The sequence below is a fragment of the Primulina huaijiensis genome, chromosome 5, assembly GCF_012295235.1.
Source record: "Primulina huaijiensis isolate GDHJ02 chromosome 5, ASM1229523v2, whole genome shotgun sequence".
In the NCBI taxonomy this organism is placed as follows: domain Eukaryota; kingdom Viridiplantae; phylum Streptophyta; class Magnoliopsida; order Lamiales; family Gesneriaceae; genus Primulina; species Primulina huaijiensis.
The window spans coordinates 3,953,444-3,977,112 of NC_133310.1; the positions used below are offsets into that span (position 1 = coordinate 3,953,444).

The window sequence follows — 23,669 nt, forward strand, 5'->3', positions numbered from 1 at the left end:
ACTAACAAGTTATTCCACAAAAAAATTCATTTAACACATTAATTAAAATGGCAATACATTAATTTATTTTTGAATAATTTTTATAATGAAATTTATTAAATTAATCTAAAAAAAATTAATGTAATAATAAAATTTACTATCAAAATACATTACACAAAAATAATATCAAGATAAAATAACTAATATAATTTTAATAGTTATCTTTTTCACTCAGCTTCGATCCATGGAGATGAATCAAATGTAGCCTCTCTCGCCGGCCGGAGGTGCAAAAGTTCTGTGGTGGATAATTGATTCTATACCGCTGTCGTTGACGCACAAAATTGACGTTCCTTTGTTTGGATTGTTGGCTTTAGCCAGGTTTTTTCTTAAAGGTTTTCTCAGATCGATTTGTGGCCGGAAATTGATAGGTTATTGCTGCGGGGATTCAAAATTTTGGCTTCTATTCCAGGTTTAATCTATTGTTAATTATTCAGTTTTTGTGTGAAATTCTCAATTTCAGTTTTAGATTGGTTCTCGACGCATTTTCTGTTTACTTTGTAGTTTAGTGGGGATTGGGGGTGAGATTAAATATGGTGGTTTGTTAAAGAAACTGGTTTTTGAATGCTAAGGATTCTGATCACTGTCAGAACTCATGGCAACCCCTGGGGGACCTTCGCAGGGCAATTTCAACCCAAACGTGGATCCCAATGTACTGGCTAATGACATGCAAAATTTACAAATCAATAATCAAAATCAACAGCGTTCAAGTAATATTGGTGGTGGCATATTTAGACCTCCTCACAACACACCATTTCACCAACAGACCCCGCCTTTTACTGGAAGCCAACCAGCAATACCCCCATCAGGTGTGCTTCCAAGAGTCCCTTCCCCTTCGAACGGTCCTCGTCAAAATACATTGCCTTCAAATATGGTGTCCGCTAGACGCAGTGGCCGACCACCTGTAGCTCATCCTCCTCCCTTTGCATCAAGACCTTCCCCTCCTGGGGCATTACCGTCTTCTATCGGTGAACCTGCTGTTTCCTCTTCTTCTGGGATTGGTCCTTGGCAAGGACCTTTTCCTTTCTCCCCTCTGACATCAGGCCCTGCTCCTCTGCCCCGCGCAAGCATTTCTGGTTCACTTGGTAATGTACCATGTACATTTACGCCAGGTCAGATCACAGGTGGACCCCGATTCCCTCCTGCCACGAGTAGCAGTATGCCAAGGCCAGAAGTTGTACTTCCACAGTCACCGACTATACTGCCGTCTGGACCATCTCCTCAACCTCCACAAATGCGTCCCAGCTATGGCATTCCACCTGCTGGTGCAACATCTGCTATGGGCCGACCACCACCACCTTTTTCAGCTCCACCAAACGTGCGAACATCACCGGGTTCGTCACCATTTTCAGCACCAGTTCAAGGGATGCTCCAAGCTTCGGGATCTCCTTATGGGATGCAAACTTGGCCACCGCAAACACAGCAGGTGAAATTTGAATTCCACAGTTCATTATATTCCCTTTAATTGAATCTATAGAATGCGTTGTTTGTTACTGGTTCAAAGTTCTTACTTTTGCTGTGGTTCCGGCTTGTCGATTGTAGAGGTCATATAGAGCAAATGGTAACTAAATAATTGCTTGTCAGGGAAACCTGCTAGGCGCCAATAGATGTATTATGTGTGACAGTGTGAATTTATTTCCTCATCATTTAGTTTTGTTGATTGTATATATTTTTAAGATATTTTTTTGTTCATATGATGTTAGTCCAGTGGGTGATATCTTTCTTTCTTGTAGACATTTTCAAATGTTAATCACAACCCATGGGATGAATTTGGATGATATATTTTTGGGGTTGGAAATGTAGCTTGACTTTGATTTGTTGATGAGATCTTTAAACATGATGGAAGCAGAACCTATTTAGTTCTAGATAAGAAAAAAATCTCTAGTTGAAACAGGTCTTTATCATGTTGCCTCGTCTAGAAATGTAAAGGAGTTAAAGCTCAAGATAAAGAAGTTTGAGCTGGACCTTAGTTTGGATTCATGAGCTCTACTAGCGAGTCTTAGTTAATGATCATGTTTGTGAGCTCTAACTAGGAATCTGGTTTGGAAGTTCAGTTTAATAATTAGAATCATGACAATATTTTTACATATTCAGCAGTATTTATAGATATTGTTCACAACACACTTTTGTGTTTTGGTATAGTTCTCGTGGGTAGAGTAAAGGTTCATGTATCTCTTCTTCATTACAAGCTTCAAGTGTCAACATACTTGCTAAAAGATACTATTCTAGTAAATTGTTTCACTTTGCCTGTGAAATTACTAATATATTGGTTTAGGATTTGCTGGTTTCTGTTATCAGATTCACAGTCGATAGAAGAATGGATTTATGGTCGGAGCTTACAATTAGTGTTGCATATAAGTGACTACGATTTTGGCAGATTTTTTGATCCTTTTGGGCGAATTTTGGGGCCACAATTGTATTCCAATTGATCCTAAGCCAGATGGAACTAATAATACAAACACATTAAATGAAGCATTTCTCCTTGTTTTTAAAGCTGTCTACTGATGCAACTTTACAAGGTCCTTTTATTTTTTGACGTGAGCTGTTAGATAACACAACTTTGATTACACTCTAGTTGCTAATTGTAGAGTTCATGTAGTAGGTGGTTCGACCTCCTCCCATTCCTGGCGTTATGCAACAACAGCTGATGTTTGGAGTGGCACCTGGCCGACCTCCACTTCCAAATCAAACCATGGCTTTGAGTCAAAAACCACAATCAAGAATTGATCCCAACCAAATTCCTCACCTTACTCCAACTACTGTGATTCTGCATGAGACCCGTCAGAATAATCAGGCAAATCCTCCTCCGGTAATTATGCTAGTCATCTATCAGAAAATTAAAGTACTAGTTTTATTTATTTCGTTTGAAATTCTTAGTTTTGTCTATAGAAACTTCTTGCAATTTGTGTTTCAGGTAGACATTATGCTCAAACCATCAAATGAGTAAAATATTCATTTATGACATCACATTTTTATCATATGCTTTTCACCTGATTCTCTATGTTTTGTCAAGCCTGCAACTAGTGATTATGTTGTCAAAGATGCTGGGAATTGCAGTCCTCGCTATATTAGGTGCACTGTAAATCAGGTGAAGTGTCTCGTATAATTTTTTAAAAAATTCTGAACCCCTTTTACTAGTGTCTTCTTTGTCTTATAATTTTCTGTTTTTATGCCTTTAGCTTGGCCATTTAGTTACAACTTTGTCCACTGATTTGTTATTATTAATAACAAATGGAGCTTTTGTTTGTTTTATTAGATTCCATGCACCGCAGACCTATTGTCAACTTCTGGTATGCAGTTGGCTTTGTTGGTTCAGCCTTTAGCTCTTCAACATCCATCTGAGGAGCCCATCCAAGTAATGCGAAAATTATTGTTATTTTTTTGTTTTTTTTGGATAAGAAACAAACTTTATTATAATATTGGAAAACATTACAGTAGAGACGGATGAGTAATCCGCAAGAGTATTACAAGATAAATCCTTAAAGCACTACTCTATGACACCATCACATGGTTTCATGATCATAATAATTTCCAATCCCTAACTATGTCGGAAATACATAGGTGATTGTAGTCTGGCAATTGCGTCAACCAGTTGGCAACTTTGAGCTTTATCTTCTCCCAAACTTGTTCTGCAGACTCCGACAAATCTTCAAATATTCTGTGATTTCTTTTTAACCATATTGACCAAAATGTGCAATGTACTATCACATACCAGACTCTGGATGATTTTCTCCCACTGTGACACCCTGATTCAATAATGAATAGATCTTGAGCCTTCCTTGGAAATGCCCATTGAAATCCCAGCTCTTTTAAGGCTTTCATCCAAATAGCACCGGAGAAGGAGCAATGTAGGAGTAAATGATCTTGATTTTCCTCTTGCTTTCGGCATAGACAACAGCAATGTAGGAGTAAATGATCTTGATTTTTGTTTTGTTTCATCTGGTTCTGTACTTCTGTTATCATAAATTTTAGGATTCCTTAGCTTCTCCATCATACAAAGAAGTTAGCTATCATAACCGCACCAGATCCTTAGTTAAATTTTACGCGGATTCTAGCTTTATGTTTTTTTTTTCAAATAAGAAACAATATTTTATTAATAAGTTAAAAAGATTTTAATTACAATAAGTGGACTAATGATCCACTGTCACCGAAAATTACATAAGATCATTGTCCTATCAATAATATAGCAAAGCCTAATATCTCAATAAATATGACATTGACACATTCTGAAATTCTTCATTAGCACCAATCCACGTAGCAATTATGATCTTGATTTTATAACAGCACTCGACACTGTTGGCTCACGTATTTTCAAAAATTCTTCGATTTCTCTCTAACGACACCGACCAACATATGTCATGAACCACCACTTGCCAAAAAATTCTTCCTCTGTTGCCAAGTAGCCGTCCTAGATCCATAGCGAATAAATCTTTTGTTGACTTCGGCACCACCCAAACCAAATCCAATTCTTTCAAAGCTCTAATCCACAAGCCGTTCGTGAATTCACAATGAATGAGTATATGATCTTTTGTTTCCATGTCCTTCCGACACAACACACACAAATTTGGGCACATAGGACATGAGGGCCACTTTTTTTGCATCATCTCCGAGGTCGAGAACTTACCCAAAATCGCTGTCCACGAAAATACTTTGATCTTTGTTGGAACTGGAACCTTCTAAATAACAAAGAAATAAGAAAACCGGGAAAGCTACTTTCAGGAAAGAATGAAGCAAGAAGTATTTAACTGAGAAAAGACCCGAAGGATCGCCCCTCCACACTCGTATATCATCTAACCCTTCAATCAACCTTATCCTATATATCTCACCTATAACTCAGTCAACTCTAATAACTCCTCATTCCTCAAAACCCTTCAAAAATGCAAATCCCATGATTGGGACAACGAATTGTCAAAGTGAGCAAAATATGATATTGTCATATTATGAACCATAGAAAGCTGAAATAAAGACGGTTAAAATCTTTAAAGGAAGAATTCCCTCACCATCTGTCTTCTCAAAACCTAGCGTTGTTACCTCCTCTAACCTTTATTCTCACTAACTGTTGAAAAGTCGGGTAAGATCGGGAAATAAACTTCTATGGGCATCTGAATGTCACATTTCTTGCTAAACCCGCATCCAAACCTTCTCTTGTAACCTGTATTTACTGACTATAATTTTCTTCCACAACGTCCCATCTTCGACATAAAACCTCCACACCATTTCCTCAACATAGCCTTGTTTCTCAAAACAATATTGCCAATACCCAATCCTTCCTATCTTTATGTTTGCACACATGTTCCTAGGCAACCAAATGACTATGTGCATCATCATCAGCTCCATCCCGAAGGAATTTCCTTGAAATTTTCTCCATCGCATTCGCTATTCCCTTAGGTACCCTAAAAAAGACATGTAATAAATCGGGAGTGCGTTTAAAACCGATGCAATCAACGTTAACCTTCCCCTCTTGACAGAATTGCTCTCTTCCAACTTGCCAACTTTTTCGACATCCTAGTCAGAATGGGTTCCCAGAACGAGACTTGTAATGGATTTCTTCTTAAAGACACTCCCAAATACTTAATCGGTCACTTCTCCTTACCACATCCAATTTGCTGAGCAACTGTTCAACTTCTTCTTCTTCACATTGGATGCCCAACAAAGAATTTTTTCCCCAACTGATTTTTAACGAATACATGTTGCAAAATGTTCTCACAACTTCCACCAAAAATCTGATATGATCCTCTTTCTTAACAAAGAAAAGTGTATCGTCCGCAAATTGAATATGAGATATTTCTTTCCTGTCTTTACTAAACTCGTTCCCTCTGATTAAATCCATGTCCTTAGCTTTATCAACCAACCAAAAAAGGAGTCAAAAGATCACCTCTAAGCTTTTTATGTGCATTAAATTTACCCTCTGGCCTCCCACTAATCATTATAAAAAAATATACATTCGATACACATCCTTTGATTTACCTTTTCCATCTATCTCCAAATCCCTTCTTCCTTAATACAAAATCCAAAAATCTTTAATACAAAATCCAAAAAATCCCAATCTACATTGTCTTATGCTTTTTCGAAGTCAAGCTTTAATACCCACCATTTTTTTCTTCCTCCTTCCCTCTTCCAATAGTTCATTCACAATAAGAGAACAATCAAGTATATGTCTTCCCTCAACAAAAACATTCTGAGATTCTGATATTGCGTCTGACAACATGTTCTTAATCCTCGCATTTAAAACTTTAGCTATTATCTTATACAAGCTTGTCTTAAGGCTGATCGGTTTGAAGTCCTTAACCTTGATCGAATCATTTTTCTTTCGGATCAAACTTAGGTACGTTTCATTGGTAACACTATTTATGATTCCGCTTTCAAAAAACTCATTGAGAAGCTTCATTAAATCTCCTTTAACAATATCCCAACATTCTTGAAGAAATGCCAAGGTAAAATTGTTCGATCCCGGAGTCTTACATTCACCACACTCAAACACTGCCTTCTTGACCTCCTCTTCTGAGAAACGTTTTTCTATGTCTCGACTCAATTATCTATCAATGGGGCACCACTCCACTCCTTCAGTATCTCAACCCCTCGTGCTTGACTTGCTATATAACTCCTGAAAGAACCAATCCATCATCTCTTTCCAATCTGTTAATGTTGGCCTTACTCCCCCGTTGGTTCAAAAGCGAGTGAAAAAACTTTGTATTATGATCATTTCTTTAATCCATTTAACCTTACTTTTTTGGTTATTAATCTGATTCTTTCGACTTACCATTTCTTATAACAACTATTTTGCTTCCTTTCTTTCATTTGATACCTATTCAGATCCCCACCCTTCACTCTCTAATTCATCCAGCCTTCTGATTTTCTCTCTCGACTCTTTTAATTTTACTTCCACTAGCCCAAAAATCTCTTCATTTCATTTTCGAATGTCTCATTTCAGAGCCTTGAGTTTTCTCATTAATTTATAACCCTCTCATCCTTAAAATTCTGCATCATTCCACCACGACAAGACTGATGGTTTAAAGCTCTTGTGGCTCAACCACACGTTCTCAAATCTAAAAGGCGATGGTCCCCACTTAATCTTTTCCGAATCCAAAATAACTGGAAACTGATCTGAGGTGATTTTTGGAAAAACCGTTTGTCTATAACAGATGAACAAGAACCCATCCAATTTGCAGCAGATGAGTGAGTCCCTCAAATTAGACCAAGTGGATTTTCTGTTCAGTAAAGGTGGATTGCACAATTCCAATTCGTATGTGAAAGTATCAAAGCAAGACATACTCGATGTATGGGATCAGCTATTCAATTTTTACCTGCCCCTGCCTTGTTTTTGTGTATTATTCAAAGAACATCATCAGTCAAACTCATAGTTGAATGTTTTATTGAGGTAAAGTAGCAATTTAGTCTATTTTACAATCTTCACGCTTGAATTGACATTTTGGTTTCACCTTGTGGTCTTTTTGAAGATTGTGTACCAATTTGAAACTGAAAACCATATGGAATATGAATGATTAATCTATTTAGGGCATGTGAGTGAACACCAGGAATTTGTAGAAGGTCCTCACAAATTAATATGAAAAAATATCTTTATAGGAAGACGAGTCATTGTTCACATTTGATACCTTTATTTGAATTGATAAGTTTAGATGAGGGTTGAAATGCAACATTTATGTGCATGCTAATTTTAACCTATAAAGTAATGGTTAGCTGTTAGTGTGAGTTCCACCAAGCACCTTTAGGTGAGGGCACTCTTGGAAAAAAACTGTTATTTTATGAACGGCACACGATTTGGTGGACTTCCTGAAAGGATATGGTCATTCAACTGAGTAAGGAAGGAGTATAGGTACTCTTGAAAAAATAATGTTATTTTATGAAATGGAACACGATTTTGTGGACTTCCTGAAAGGATAGGGTCATTCAACTTTGTAAGGAGGGAGTAACTGTAACAGGTTTATTTCGTCCGCTTGTTAGCCTTCTTGCACTAAATTGGCTGATGGTTATTACTTTGTCATTTGATTTCATGTATATAAGATAAATTATCCATCTTAGTTTGTTGGTCCCATTCACTTGACCTATAAGCTGAACAATTTCATGTGAACTCCGTCATGTGTGCTAGATTGTTGATTTTGGTGAAACTGGTCCTATTCGATGTTCTCGTTGCAAAGGTTACATTAATCCTTTCATGAAGTTTGTTGATCAAGGCAGACATTTCATTTGCAACTTCTGTGGTAAGAACCACCCTTTTGTTTAAAGTCCTGTTGTAACAAGCGAGTCATATGATTTGTAGTTTGTACAATTCATATACTCTGATTTTTAGAAGCTGGGTGACAGACTCAGTTCTCTTTTGTGGGATTCTGTGTGGTGGTTTAATATTGTATTTTTGTCCTAGGTTTCATAAATGTGAATCTCTATTTCAACTTCTGTGGACGCATCAACACCGTACTTATTGGGGAGCACTTCTTACCTTCCTATTGCAGGCTTTACGGATGAAACTCCTCGTTACTATTTGTGCAACTTAGGTCCAGATGGAAGGCGCAGAGATGCTGATGAAAGGCCTGAGCTTTGCAGAGGGACCGTTGAGTTTGTTGCTGCTAGAGAATACATGGTTTGTCCTCTCAACTTAGTACTTGATCGTCCTCGAACAAGTTTAAAAATAAAAACAAAAATAGATAAGTTCATTTTTTTTATTATGGAATGAGTTAGTTTATAAACTAATTATTGCTCAGAAATATTGCTCACACGCAAACAAGAATTATCGTCAAAGTCAGAGAAGATTTATAACAGGACTTGGTAAAAAAACTATTTGCAACTTGACAATTTAAAACAGATTTTTCAAGTAATTAAATATTATTTAATGGATGAAAAAGAGAAAATTTATAACCTCGATCCATGCAGTAACATTACTTTCACTTTGAATTGGTATTTTTCTATCCCAATTATTGTCAAACAATACTTAGTCTTAGTCAGTTTATTTGTAAAAATATATGTATAGCCAAAAGTGCACAGCACCTAAAATCAGGTCAAGTTATACTTGTTCAAGTCGATTCTGTAGTAATACGACCCGCTAAGGCTTATTTGACCACTCCAGGTGTAGTCTTTGAGGGTGGAAAATATTTTGGACTGAAAAGCTTGAGTCATCCCCTGCCATGTTGTGATTGATTCTGCAAAAAGAATTTAACCAAACTTTAGTTTTATTATTATTTTTCGTTTTCTGCACATATGAGCTCTTTTTCTTTCCTCTAGCCTTGGTTCTTCAAATCTTTTTTCACAAGGCTATTTCTTTCTACTTTTTCTAGATCAAAAGGCTCAACTTGTTGTACTTCACGTCTTCGCATCCACTAGAAAAGAAACTCCTGCAAGAGTAAATAATAAAAAGATAACTCAGCAAGAATAAAAATTTAGCATTCAAGAAAAAGTAGATAAAAAAACACTAAAAAAATGAAAAATAATAATAAATAAATAGCTAAACTACTGTCAAATAGTCTCTTATGATATTGCTAAAAATTAGTTATCGACATCATCCCCAAAAACTTGATCGCTCTTTCGTTAAACTCAAAATAATATAAATATCAATGCACCAACTTATTAAAATATTATGAATTAACTGCAAGTGTACGACGTCAAGTTTTAATATAATAGAAAATAAGGTTGTCGTTCCACCAGGACTAACTAGCAAATACTAAATAAAATTATTTAAACTATATTTAACCTACGAAATATGAGCGGATAATTTAAATAAACTAAATTAAAACAGAGTAAGATCGAAAATTAAATCCCAACCAAAAAACAGTGAAAGATAGAAATGAAAATTCAATGGGAGAAGATTATAAAGATTTTGGTTCACCGTTGCAATCTCCTAAAATTCTCATATTATTTTTTATTGATTTTTCATCTACTTTTGCCCTTGCCTTTCGTTCTTTGCTCTCGCTTTGTTCTTCGGCTGAATGGATGTAGATGGTTACTTAAATTCCTAAGGGTTCCAGATTTTTTTTTTCTTTTTTTGCTGTACAAGAACGAGCCCTTCAACCTGAATTCCCCTTGGTGCTGCTGCTTCGTTCCTTTATATCTGAGGTTTTCGCTCCACACCCCATATCAGAATCGGCTGGTTGTTGTAAATTCTCTTTTCCCCTCCTTGAAAATGGTCTGCCTCTATTGTTTTACATTCTTGGGCTGCCGTGCATTTTTATGGGCCTAAATTCTTGGGCTAAAAGTATATAAAAAATATGGTTTTTTTTAAAAATAATTTAATTTTAAAAATATTTTTTCAAAAATAATGTAAAAAAAAAACATTTTCAAAACTACTGCAATCCGCGCTTTGTAAGCACGTACGCTAATCCCGACGGAATATTTTAGCGACGGCATATATATACAAACCGTCGCTAAAATTGAATCAGCAACGGTTTTTTTACCGTCGCTGATTTTAGCGACGGTGTAATGGAATTAAAACCGTCGCTAATTCGAAATATCTATCTCTTCACACGCTACGCATAATTGTATCAACAGCGTGCACATGTACGCCGCGAATACTCTTGAACTTTCAACGGCTTGCAACTTTGCAGCGTGCAATATAAGCTGCGAAAAGCCATTTTTGTTGTAGTGAAGACAGAGAAAAAACAAACAAGAAATTAATCAAGACTGGGATATCTCAATTGAATGTTGTTCATTTTCCTCAACATCATTCTGTTGTCGAATGTCATGTACAAGATGCTGCGGACCAACATTAAGCAAATTTGTAAAACTGTGTATGTTCGACCAAGACGGAGTCTTAAAATCCTGCTGACAAAACAAACTAAAGTCGGCAATCCCTGAATCACTGAAAAAACTAGGTTGAATAGTAGAGGTTCCTGAAAAAAATTATTTTTTGATAAACTTATTGTCTGTTTTTTTCTCTATCTTCACTACAACAAAAATGGCTTTTCGCAGCGCGCAAATTCTCTTTCTGCAGTGTATATTGCACGCTGCAAAGTTGCAAGTCGTTGAAGGTTCAAGATTATCCGCGGCGTACATGTGCACGTTGTTGATACAATTATGCGTGGTATGTCGGCATAATTAGCGACGGTTTATGAACCGTCGCTGATTAAACCGTCGCTGATTCAATTTTAGCGACGGTTTTATATATATTCCGTCGCTAAAATATTCCATCTCTTACTTGGACTAGCTGCTCCACTTAAGCAGAGTCCGCGCTCCGTAAGCGCGGATTGCAGTAGTTTTGCAAATGTTTTTTTTTTTTACATTATTTTTTTAAAAAAATTTTTAAATTAAATTATTTGAAAAAAAAAAACCCTAAAAAATATGAAACTTGTCTCAGCTGGTCCTCTCTCCAATTCACTTGCTTCTCTAGCCTTTCAATTACCCCTTACACAACACCTATATATGATTCATCTTGAGGAAACGAAAGAAAATTCTGCACGTTTTTACTCCTTCAATTGAAATTTTTTTTCCTTGCGTCGGGCCACCAACTAGTGACGCCGTAGTACCAAATCCATATAGACACTTCTCTTTTCCGACCTCTCAACTCCACTTCTTTGATTCTCCACCGTCTAGTGATACCGGGGTACCGAATCCATATAGATACTTCTTTTTTTCCGACCTCTCGACTCCACTTCTTCGATTCCACCTATATTCAATTAAAATAACAGATTAGGTGGTATAATATCCATTAACTATTAAAATTCGCCAAATTACTATGAATTAAATTAAAAAAATATATAAAAATGATGAACTTATCATCTGACACTGGGATCAAGAAGCTAATCTGATATTTGATACTAAGCTCTTCAGGAGCTTCCTGAAACTAGGCTCATCAAGTGGCTCTAATTTCTGGAGTTGTCGGAGATTGGATCCGTTGGATTTAATAGTGTCGTGATGGGAAAAATCCATTTAGTAGGAAACCTTAAAAGGTTATTAAAAATATCATAAGTGCTTCCATGATAAAATATTGTTCTTAGAAAAGATGCTTTAGAATTTCGTATTGTGAATATCTATGCCAAATGCTCCACCTAACTTTGGGAATCAATGTGTTAGATGCATAAAATATCATATTGTTCCTTGTAATGTAATCATTTCATGTATATGGATCTGATTTCAGGTGCGAGATCCTATGCCCTCGGTATTTTTCTTCCTTATTGATGTCTCCGTGAACGCCATACAAACTGGTGCAACTGCAGCAGCTTGCAGTGCAATCACCCAAGTTCTAATTGATCTTCCCGTGGGTTCAAGTTTGGATATTTTATGCAGTAAACTTTCCTTGAGCACTGCACATCAATCTTGTTCTATATTCCCTGCATTAATCTTTTCATTAAAGGCGAATAGCACATTAAGGCTTGCATAAACTTAACCATGGTTGCAATTTCAGGAAAATATCTGATTTCACAGCTTAGGATTAATGACGTGTTAAACTGCCTCTTGTGCACTTCTCATAATGTTTCCTCTGAACGTATTGTAGAAATTCCTTTCTTTCAGTAAATAATATTTACCAATTTTGTCTTAAATTTTTTTAGGAAAGCTCTGTATGAATTATGTGAATCAGAGATATAGCACCATAAATGCATTGTTTAGGATTCTAATCTGATGACCATGGATCCCGTGCTCAGTCATTATTTGAATTTCTTAAAGGAAGCTTTGCTGGTTATTTTCCTTTCAGGATGGTCCTCGAACTCTTGTGGGCATTGCTACGTTTGACTCCACCATCCATTTTTACAATCTAAAGCGTGCTCTGCAGCAGGTGGATGCAGAGTTCATTAGTATTTCTTTCATAGATTGAATATGCTGGTTTGTCTCAAATTCATTATATGCCTTTTTACTGTGGTTATAATATTTTAACTTCCTTTCATGCTTGTAATTATTTTTAATGCTTCTGATTGCCAGGCCCATAGGCTTGTTGTGTCTATCACTTTATACATGGGGCTAAAATGGCTTGTGTTTGCTTCATTATAAGCTGCTACCATGAACGCTGTACACTTGTTAATTTTTGTCCTATTCAACTGCAGCCATTAATGCTTATAGTCCCTGACATACAAGATGTCTATACTCCTCTTGAGAGCGACGTTGTTGTTCAACTTGCTGAGGTTGGCTATCATTTCTCACTTCATTTATATGTGTTGAATGCAGTTTTATTTATATCAAATTCCTATTTTCCTTGATCGCTTTCCTTTTTTCTTTTTCCATATTCATCTGCTGTGTGATCATGTCTTTTGAATGTTAGTGGTTGTTAGCAACTAGGACCTTAATATTAATGCTTTTGGTTTTGTTTAAATTTTTTGATATGATTTAAATAAAATTTTATTAAATGCAGTGCCGTCAACATTTAGAGATTTTGCTGGATACCATTCCTACAATGTTTCAGAATACTAGAACTGCTGATTCAGCTTTTGGTGCTGCAGTAAAGGTATGTAACAGCGTCTGTTTATCCGTGTGGACTTGTAATGTTGGAAAGTGAATAAATCCAAGAATTAGTAGGGTGCACATTTTGGTCAATCGCGATAATTTGTACTATTTAGTTCATTGTGAAAGTTCATAAATTATGTACTTTTTTTATAGTGCCAGGATAATATTCCTATGTAGATATGCTGTATTTTGGTTCATTGTGAAATCTATAAAACATTTTTCTTCATCCATGTGATCTAACACCTTAACCACGGCAGCAGCTTTGAATCACTGGGCCTCTAGCCAAAGAAAAGCAACCTCTTATTTTTCAAAATTTTTCATTTCTTTACTTCTTTCATCCTAAATATGAATTAAGTTTACCTCGACAAAAAAATGAAAATTGTAACATGTGTGAGTCGAGCAATAAAATGAGGCCAGCAGTTATGGGGGATTTTCAGCCTAGCACCTGCCTTATTTATTGCCTTTTTTTTTGTCAGTTCCACATTGCTTTCACTTGTAAACCGAGTATCTAGTATTTACCACCCCTGTGTGCAATCCCGCCTCCGGCGTTTCTGTTGGATGCAGGCAATTATAAGTTCTTTGGCCTTTGCTCAACATAGCTACACATCACTAAATAAGTCTAGATCCTTTGTGCTCTTGTGAATTGGGCCACTTAGAGGAAAATTCTGGCCCCATGATTGGTGATATAGTTAAGTTGGGAGGTTGTGGTCCAGCTCGTGTAGAACTTATTTATTTCCCTTTGATATCATTAGATTTGAGTTTTTGGCTTCTCTGGTTTTGTCTTTTTCGGTTTTTCTTTTAGACTTGGTTCCTTTTTCCTGAAGACAGTTAGGCCTTTAAATATTTTGGTGGCAACAAAAGGGGAGACAAGGGTTAAAAAAAAAGCAGCCAACTTAACACTAGTGTCAGTCTAGTCAGTTTTCAAGTCAACACCCAGTCAACTTGTCCCGTCAATAATATACCAATTCATAAATTGAAAACTCAAGTAGCGTTGTTGGCTAGCTGAAGCAACTTACCCATTTGCACCATCATAAATCCCATTTTAATTTTCTCACTAGCTCATTATTCTCATCACCCTGTTTTTTGAGCCCTCCAATTCACCTTACTATTAAACGCATATAGCATGAAGCAACAATCTGTAGTGCGGAAGAATTGTTATATAATGAGATGAACAAAATGTAGCGTCAATCGGTGGTAGAGAGTGACCTTCTCATGACCAAGAAAAACATGGAGTGTTGTTCAGCCTTTCAAGCCTATGTAGAGTAACACTGTTGTTTGTGTTGAATTTTTTGGGTGAACAAAAGTGAAGAAGCTCATGAAACTATCGGAAGTGGGTGGAGCAGCTGCCAGTGAAATTGGTCCGCATGGGAGTTTGAATAAATATGCATTTAATCATGACGAATGATTGCATCCAAGATAAGATTATTATTCAAGTTTTAGTTTTTTATCCGAGCTTGAAGCATATACTTCACCTTGTAGCGGACATACTTATACAAAATCCAACAAAGTGGGCTACCGTAAAATTTTATTTACACCAAAGGATTTCTGGGGAAGATATGGCAATACAAATTGAAACTTATTCCTGGTGGAGCATATTTGTGATTGGAGTCCATTAGATGGAAGAATCAAAATAAGACATTGAACACTTATAAGTTGTAGTTGTTTGGTCATGTTTCATTTTTAATAAATTTATAGGAGATATTTTTTACTTAATGTGAAGAAGCTCATGATTGTTTTTATTGGTTGATGACCTTGTGCATGATATTTAACATTATAGAATATTTATGCGTTGTACTGTTCTTGCGTACAGGCTGCTTTCCTGGCTGTGAAAACTACTGGCGGCAAACTTCTTGTTTTCCAATCAGGCAAGCTGAATATTGTTTCTTAATAACCTAGGTCCTAAAAGGCACGAAGCGTCACAATCAAGCTTCAAGCTTTACAAGTTCAAGCGGGTTTAGTACGTGATTAAGCGTGAAAATAGGTTTTTAGTTTTTATTAATTTTAATTAAAGTAAGTCAATCAATAGATTAAATAACACATAAATATACAACTTAAAAGTAAATGCATAAAATTTTAAGTTCTCAACAACGTAAAATTCTCAAAATGATAAATTTGAAGAGGAAAACTTCCGTCGTTTGCTGAGTGTTATCGCTCAATGACTAAGAAAGTAAGGGTTAGGGGCAGGTTTTATTTCGATGCCTTTAGGAGTTTCTTTAAATTGTATACTACCAAATATTTATTATTTAAATGTTAAATTTTATGGAAGAACAAAAATTAGCTTAAAATTTTATTTAAAAAATTGCGATTTTTCGTGTTTTTCACTCTTTTTCATGCTTTTTTGCACTTTTCCCGGTGGTTTGGTTGACAGTACTTCCATGATTTTTCCCAAAGCGAAGCTTTTTTTCGTACTTTGAGCTTAATCCGTGTTTTTTCGCACTTTTTAAAGAACACTGGTTATATACATGTATACATAAGAACTTGGGAATTCTGCTCCTATTTTTATGCCATATGATGCTAGAATATGATTCTTCTACTTGACAAATTTTCTTTTTTGTGCATTTATTGTACTTCATTTATTTTTCCCAAGCATGAAATTTTAGCAATTTGTCTTTTTTTTTTCTTGGGAATTTTAAATTTTACAGTCCTTGGTTCAGTTTTGGCATTTTGACATGCTTCATAATTTGATACATCGGACCCATAATTTGATGTAAAATTTCAGGTTTTACCATTTGACATTTAAATACTAATTATATTGCTATGGTGTTGATAATATTGATGTTACAGTCTTGCCGTCAATTGGCATTGGTTCCCTTTCGTCTAGAGAAGCTGAAGGCAGAACTAATGTAGCAGCTGGGGAGAAGGTATGCTTTTCAAAAATAAGATGTCTATGACACTACATGCTTGTGTCTCGTGTTCGAATTATTTATTCTTTTGTTTGTGTGTGTATACTTTGCTGCATTTGTGGTGACCTTTTTCTACCGACGGATGAAAACATGACTTTAGAATTGCTTGCGTAAGCTTTAACAGTCTTGATAATCTCTGTTTGTTGGCCATGTAAGCTTTAACAGTCTTGATAATCTCTGTTTGTTGGCCTTTTTTTTCCACCGCCTTTCATTTCCCCTTCATGGCAGCAGTTATTTTATCATAGCTATTGAGTCTGAATGTATTATTGTAGTGCTATTTTCGGTTCACCTTCTTTTTGGGTACTAACGAAAGAAGCCCATTTTCTCTATATCCCATGTAAAAAAACATCATAACAAATTCAATGGTCCATTCTTTAAAACAATGAATAATAAAATTCTGATTCAATGCTAATAAGTTTTAATTTCATTTTATCCTAATGGCTTATAGTTATTTGATTCGATTTCTAGTTTGTATCCGCTAACTTTGGAATCATGCATCTCGTGTTAGAAAAGGATTTTTAGCTCTTTTTGTTCTCTGAGAAGGACCCCTTAAATCAATTTCTTGCTTCTGATAGAAAGATAAAGCAAAGGTTGGAACTCTTAATTCAACACTGTCTAAAAATATTTTCTAAGGATCTGAACCATATACTGAGGTGCTTCATAACTCTATGATACTGTACATAGATGTCATTATTTTTCTTCAAATGCATATTGTAATTGATGCATAAATGGTTTTGATCATCCATTGTGTGCACTCATTAAGTGACTCATGTTCCATTAGAATTTCAGCTTCTTGTGTTTAGATTTGAGAGTAACTTCATTGTCTATTCCTTAAGCCTTGGTTTGTTGTTTGACATTTTTTCTCCATCTCTTTAACGGAGGATAATAATTGACATTTCGGTACTCCTAGATATCAATTGTTCTACTTCTACTAATTGCATTCATTTTTTAATTCCAGGAGGCTCACAAATTGCTCCAACCAATGGATAAAATCATGAAAACTATGGCAATTGAATTTGCTGAGCATCAGGTGCATTTTAATATTTTGTCCCAATAATCAATGATGTTTGCTTTGTTTAAGCATTTTGAAATTTAACATTGGGTTCAATTGAAATTCGTTTCTTGCTATCTTCAATTTCGAAATGCTTTCAGGTCTGTGTTGACTTGTTCATTACATCACAAACATATGTAGATATCGCCTCCCTTTCTGTGGTTTCAAGGACTACCGGAGGTCAGGTAAGTAAACAAAGACTTTTAATTTTATATATTTTCATGAGCAACCATTATTTATTTGAGGGTCTTATACCTGTATCATCATTGACAGGTTTGAAGTTGATTCCTCTCTATGTCATTTAGATATGTTGCTTGAATGTCTGAGTTTCATAATTGCTGGTTTTGTAAATTTTACTGATTCAATTTTGTCTCCAGGTGTATTATTATTATCCTTTCTCTGCTATTTCTGATCCGGCAAAGCTGTACAATGATCTTCTGTGGAATGTCAAAAGGCCCCAAGGCTTTGAGGCAGTAATGCGTGTCAGGTGCAGCCAGGTGAGGTTGTCAATTATGAGGATATAACTTAATTTCTTTGGAGAATGGCTAATCTTTAGCAGATGACTGAAAGTTCTATTTTCTACATAGGGTATTCAAGTTAAAGAATATTATGGAAATTACTGCAAGCGCCTACCAACAGACATTGATTTACCTGCTGTATGTCTCTCTTTCTATGTTGCTCAAATGTTCTAATAAATTCTGATCCTGATGTTGATTAACAGTATGTGCCAGGGTTTTAGCAATAGCACATTTTTATTCTCACCGCTAACTTTTGACTGAAAATAGCTACTCCTTCTAGACATTAACTCAAACAGTTGCTGCATTGATTATATATCACTAATTGTTTTTTGAATGACATTATAGAAGTCCAGTATCTCAACAATAAAGTTCATTTATCCTTTCAAGTTTACATTTGGCTTTTCCTTGATTCTTGCTATTAAGAAACATTCATATATTCCCAGGTCTACTGTAAGTTTCTTGCATTATTTTATTTGTTTAATTGAAGAATTAATTTTCTTCAAAATCAAATTAATCATAAATATTTTTCTTCTGTAGTCGGTGAAGAAGTCCTTTAGTTTAGATTTAAAAGTAGTACAGCATCCTGAAGGCTGAACTTGTTTAGTAATGTAGGTTGTTGACACATTTATGTCTGGAAATTTATTAAGGCATGGGATATATAGGTGCTATTTGAAGCTGCGAAAGAAGGTTTTTACAACAATCTTGAGGAAAATGACCTTCACTTATTGGGTCCAGTCCTTTGAATTCCACTTTAGTAAGCATGTGGATCCACTGATCTTGAAATGATAGAAATAAATGAGTGAGATCATGTGGGTTTCGTCTTTCTACTTCTTTCTATTGTTTATGTCATTTAGAGTATTAGTCATTTGATGAATGCTCTCTGTCATATTGCTTCAAAAAAATTGTTTACAACCTTCTAAGTGTACAATATTTGCAAATGCGCATTGTTTTCTACATTTGTTCTCCGCTTTTAATCTTTTAAACACATCATTTGCATGATGTTCTTATCCGTTCTTTATTCTCAAGTTCCTTTCTTGGTACATTTGCTCTATTACAGAAAAGAATACTCTGTTACTGTTGGACATTCGCTTTTTCCATATTTTGTTGCTTGGAACAGAATGGTTTCCTCACCAAACTTTATTTTTAGCAGATTGACTGTGACAAAACGATAATGGTATCGCTAAGGCACGACGATAAGTTGCAGGAAGGCTCAGAGTGTGTTTTTCAGGTTTAACTTCAATTTTCTGCCCTGCCCTAATTATTTCGGTTTGGTCTGCTCACCTAATTTTCCTGATTTGTGATGAATCTATTATCATATGGATAACGAGATTTGTTATGCTGATTCTCTCTGTGTGTGTGAGAGAGAGAGAGAGAAAGAAGTGTATCATCTGATTACTTTGTATGTTTGTGTTGCCTAGTGTGCTCTTCTTTACTCCACTGTGTATGGCCAAAGAAGAATCCGAGTTTCGACTTTGTCTCTGCCTTGCACCAATATGCTGAGTAACCTGTTTCGCTCTGCTGACTTGGACACATGTTTCACTTGCATGTTGAAGCAAGGTAGCTTGCTAGTAAGATTTTTTGGACTTCAGTGAATTTGTGTTCTGTTGAGGATTACGAGTGTTTCAGGTAGTGTGGTCTCCGTTACTTGAATGCATATGGAACATGATGATTTGGCATGACTTTTTCAATTGTAAATTATCCCTCATTAGCTCGTTTCATTCATTTTCTGGTGCATAGACATAGCATAAATTTTTGCCCTTTCTGCTATAGCGCACCGATGCTGCTGCCCTGATTTTTTTCATCTGACAGCGGCAAATGAAATTCCTTCGGCACCTCTTGCACAAGTCAGAGATCATGCTACAAATGTTTGCATCAACATTTTATACTCTTATCGCAAGTTATGTGCTACAGTATTTTCTTCTGGACAACTCGTTTTACCCGAAGCATTCAAACTGTTGCCTCTATTTGTTCTGGGTAAGTTTCCTGCTAATAGAAGAACATGGGAATACAATAAATCCCAGGTTTTTGAAATGGATGAACAACGCGTGTCTATTACCTTTGTTACGTTATTTGTATGGTACCTGAAATCTCAAAAATGGCGAATAAATCTGCAGCCATTGAGAGTGGAGGCAAATGTTGAACACTATCTCCTTAAGAAGAATTTAACCTGCCTTAGTGCATCGGTTTATGACAATCATCCCACAAGATATAGCAACTCCTCTTGCAAATACTATACAGTAATTTGCAAGAATAATAGCTAGAGAATAAAGTATACTATCTTTTTAGTAGAAAGAAATAGAAGGTAGACAGTGCAACGATTTTCAGAAAAATCTGATGCAAAAAAGTGTTTAATGTTGATCCTTGTTCGTGTATACATAGATATCAATCTGTAGGGACATGTTTCATCAATGGAGTGTCATTCATTCAAAAGTCAGATGAAAATAATCAAGGGATACCATTTGGATGCAAAACATCATAAAAACTAGTAACTTTTTGTCAACCAGCACCGCTCCTCCACGGTCCTGGAAAATTTCCAGGCACAGAGAGACACTTAGGGGCCTCCTCCACAACCCTAGGCGCCTCCCCACCGTCCTCGATTGTTCCACGCTGCATTCTCAGAGTCCCTTCCAGGCGCCTCCCCTGGCTCTCCTTTATTTTCTTTTGCTTAATTTCCATTAATTAAATCATTGAATGTAACTTATTTTTGTTTTAAATGAATTCCTTTTAAATTTATCATGGGACTATACTAGTAAGTATGCAAAAAGTAAATGCTGCCTTGGTTAGTGATAGTGAACCTCTGAGCATATCTGCACTTATCCTTAGTTTATCGATTATTTTCTGATAACTCTATACATTGGGTGAAAAATAAAATTACTTGGACTCTTTCCACCTAATCAGTATGATCTCATTTGATTTTTATGATGCTGTAATCTTCAAGTCATTGGATTCTTTTCTCTTATCATATGCAGAATGCTTTGATGATTTGGTTGCTTTCTGTTTTTCAGCTTTACTCAAAAGCAGCGGATTACTCCCTGATGGAAGAATTGATGACAGGTCCTTTTGGATTAGTTATGTTTCTCCTTTAGCTGCTCCTTTGGTAGTCCCCTTGGTGTACCCCAGGATGATAGTCCTTCATGACCTTGATGAGAAGGTACGAAGTTCAAGATTTTACGGTGTCATTATTGGTTTCAAGGTGTGCCCCTGATCCCTTTACCTATTATTTCCAAATGGTCAGGAGTCAGATAATGTCGTTATTCCCACCTCTGTTCCTCTCTCAAGCGAGCATATCTGTGATGAGGGAGTATATCTTCTGGAGAACGGTGAAGTGTGTTTAATATATGTTGGCAACTCCGTTCAACCAAATGTTTTGCAAAAGTTGTTTGGCATCTCGTCTATTGAAGACATTTCTAATCAGGTATTGTTGACTTGTACACTGGCTATTTTCCTAGTGTTTTGCATTAGTCCATGCTATATTTTTTGCTGCACTGGCTAGATGTTTGAACACCCAATCAGAGTTTCAGACACGTGCAGAACATTGAATTGGTGTAGAAGAGGTACAGAACATATGGAATGAGCAACCAATGTTGGCGCACACAAGATGTTAAACTAATCTTTTTGATATTTGCACTTTGGAAACATGCATTTTGGTTACTTTGCCGATCAAGATGTCTAATTTCAAGATTTCCCCTCGAGTAAAATTGTCACAATAGTAAGACCTGATAATAATTCTTCCGTTTATCAACTTCCATGGTGATGGAGATCATCCACTTGTTTCATTCTTACACCCGTAGAGCGGTAGATTATCGTCCATTTGTGTTGAATATGGAGCAAATTGATGCATCAGTATTCTTCCATATCCTAAATTTGGCTTATTAGATCTTCCTTTCTTCTAGTTTGTGTTGCAGCAGCTTGAAAATCCACTGTCAAAGAAGGTTAATGCTATACTAAACGAAATAAGGCGTCAGCGATGTTCATACCTGCGGTTAGAATAATTCTTTACTGTTGCTTATACGAAAGACTATTATTTGGTTTGCTTCTCATTCACAATTTTACGTTCTTGCAGCTTGAAGTTGTGCAGAAAAGGTGATCCATCGGGTCAGTGACTTGTCATTTTCCACCGTCAACAAAGCAGACTTCTTACTTGCCATACCCCACTCCCTACACCTAAGGGTACACATGACCCCAAGTAGTTAGATGTCTCACATGTGCTAGGTTAAGTTCTTGAGAGTTGTGTATATGGAGTTGAACAATCTTTCCCTCCTGAGCTAGCTTTTGGGGTTGAGATATGTTCAAATCTCAATATTAACATGTTATCAGAGATCAAGCCCACCTCAACCCGATAATGTAAACTTTACACTTCAGTTGTTTTTTCTTAGACATGAAGGGTGTGTTAGATGTATCACATTGCCTGGATTAAGTCCTTGGAAGTTGTAGGGTTGAGTTAGGTCCAAGTCCCAATCTGAACACAAGTCAAGCACGAGTAGCGTTTGTTGTAGAAGAGTTCAACTTGCAAATTGAGTAATCGAACTCGATCAGTAGTCATACACTGTTTTAGTTACTTGAGATAGTACTCCGAAGGCTGGAAGATATTAGAAATAGACAAAAATGGCTAAAGTGCTGTCAGGTTTTTGTAAATTTTGCTGTCAAATATGTAGTTAACTAAATAACTGAGGTTATGACAGCAGTCTAAAAATATCACAAAAATTACTTGAACTCAAACTTTGAATAAGCTCGATAAGTGCTCGAGCTTTAACTTATATGTGCATGAACTAGACTCAATTAGCTATCAGAGTAGTTCTTTCTCGAACCAGACTTCGTCAATAGATAGAGTTTGAGTCAAATTCTGACTGTATCACAGGCTAATTGCATACTAACTGTCACTCCTTCCCTTTCTCATGGTCTCTATCCCAACTCCCGTAAGACAAGTGTATGAACTAAAACCTGTTCCGGATCGTACAAGTTAAAAAGTGCATATTTTTGTTTGATGTGCAGGGATGATGTTTTTCTCATACATGGTGGAAGACAAGAATCTGGGCTCGCTTTCTTACGTTGAATACCTAGTACACATCCATCGACAAGTTCAAAGTAAACTGACAAATATTTGATGTTTAATATTTATTTTCCATCACCTTTTATCGTTTGTTTTGCAATGTATTATTAAGGATCAATCATATGTTGTATCAATTAGATTCAGAGTAGTTGGTCGTCACCGCGATTTTAAGGTATAGTTTTCAATCGAAGTAGATGTTCATAGATGTTTAAGAAACTAAATTTTATTTTGTCATAGGAAGTTCTATCTGATTACAAATAAATTTTTTTTTATTTTTGCAATGGCAAAGCTGACTTTTTCTCTTGCTGTGGACTATTGTATGTCGTTGATACCGACCGGTATGATTTGCTGCGGTGATTGTTTATATATGGATTTTATTGATTTTGGTTTGGTTCTCTGTTAAATATTCATCGTACATGTGGAATACACGTGCATCTATGTACATACAGTATGGTTTATTCATATGTTTTGAAACAAAAAAGGCTTCTTTATTCCCGTACCAAAGATGAGGTATCGGGTTCGAGATCCGACCAATTAAAAAAAATAAGGATTCTTTCTTTGTACCAAGAACAACTATAAAAATCTTGGAGATGGAGAATGATGAATGTTGTTATGTTCACAGAAAATAATTGTTGAGCTATTGCGGTATTTGGAAATTCCAATCACCATCATCAATTCAGAAATGGCTGAAATATCGTTTCAATAGATGTTATTCATATGTTTTATATAATTTA

At 35.9% G+C, this 23,669-nt stretch overlaps 1 protein-coding gene across 8 annotated transcripts; it reads left to right on the plus strand.

Annotated features, from left to right (window-relative positions):
* Positions 1-183: 183 nt before the first annotated feature.
* Positions 184-23,243, plus strand: LOC140976436 (protein transport protein SEC24 B-like). Of its 8 annotated transcripts, none has more exons than XR_012175218.1 (24): positions 184-1,462; positions 2,639-2,845; positions 3,050-3,124; positions 3,293-3,391; positions 8,144-8,255; positions 8,505-8,632; positions 12,116-12,235; positions 12,671-12,751; positions 13,017-13,094; positions 13,322-13,414; positions 15,224-15,278; positions 16,198-16,274; positions 17,275-17,346; positions 17,469-17,552; positions 17,745-17,864; positions 17,955-18,023; positions 19,033-19,113; positions 19,304-19,442; positions 19,695-19,859; positions 20,891-21,036; positions 21,121-21,300; positions 21,779-21,867; positions 21,949-22,055; positions 22,878-23,242. XR_012175218.1 is itself a non-coding variant. In XM_073440582.1 (24 exons), the coding sequence occupies exons 1-24, from the start codon at positions 632-634 to the stop codon at positions 22,988-22,990; spliced, it is 3,246 nt and encodes a 1,081-aa protein (XP_073296683.1). In that variant the 5' UTR covers positions 184-631; the 3' UTR covers positions 22,991-23,240. The 8 variants fall into 8 exon arrangements, 6 of the variants coding, with proteins under 6 accessions (XP_073296683.1, XP_073296685.1, XP_073296687.1 ...); XM_073440582.1 differs by having other exon boundaries at positions 21,949-21,980; positions 22,878-23,240; XM_073440584.1 differs by having other exon boundaries at positions 19,036-19,113; positions 21,949-21,980; positions 22,878-23,238.
* Positions 23,244-23,669: the final 426 nt, after the last annotated feature.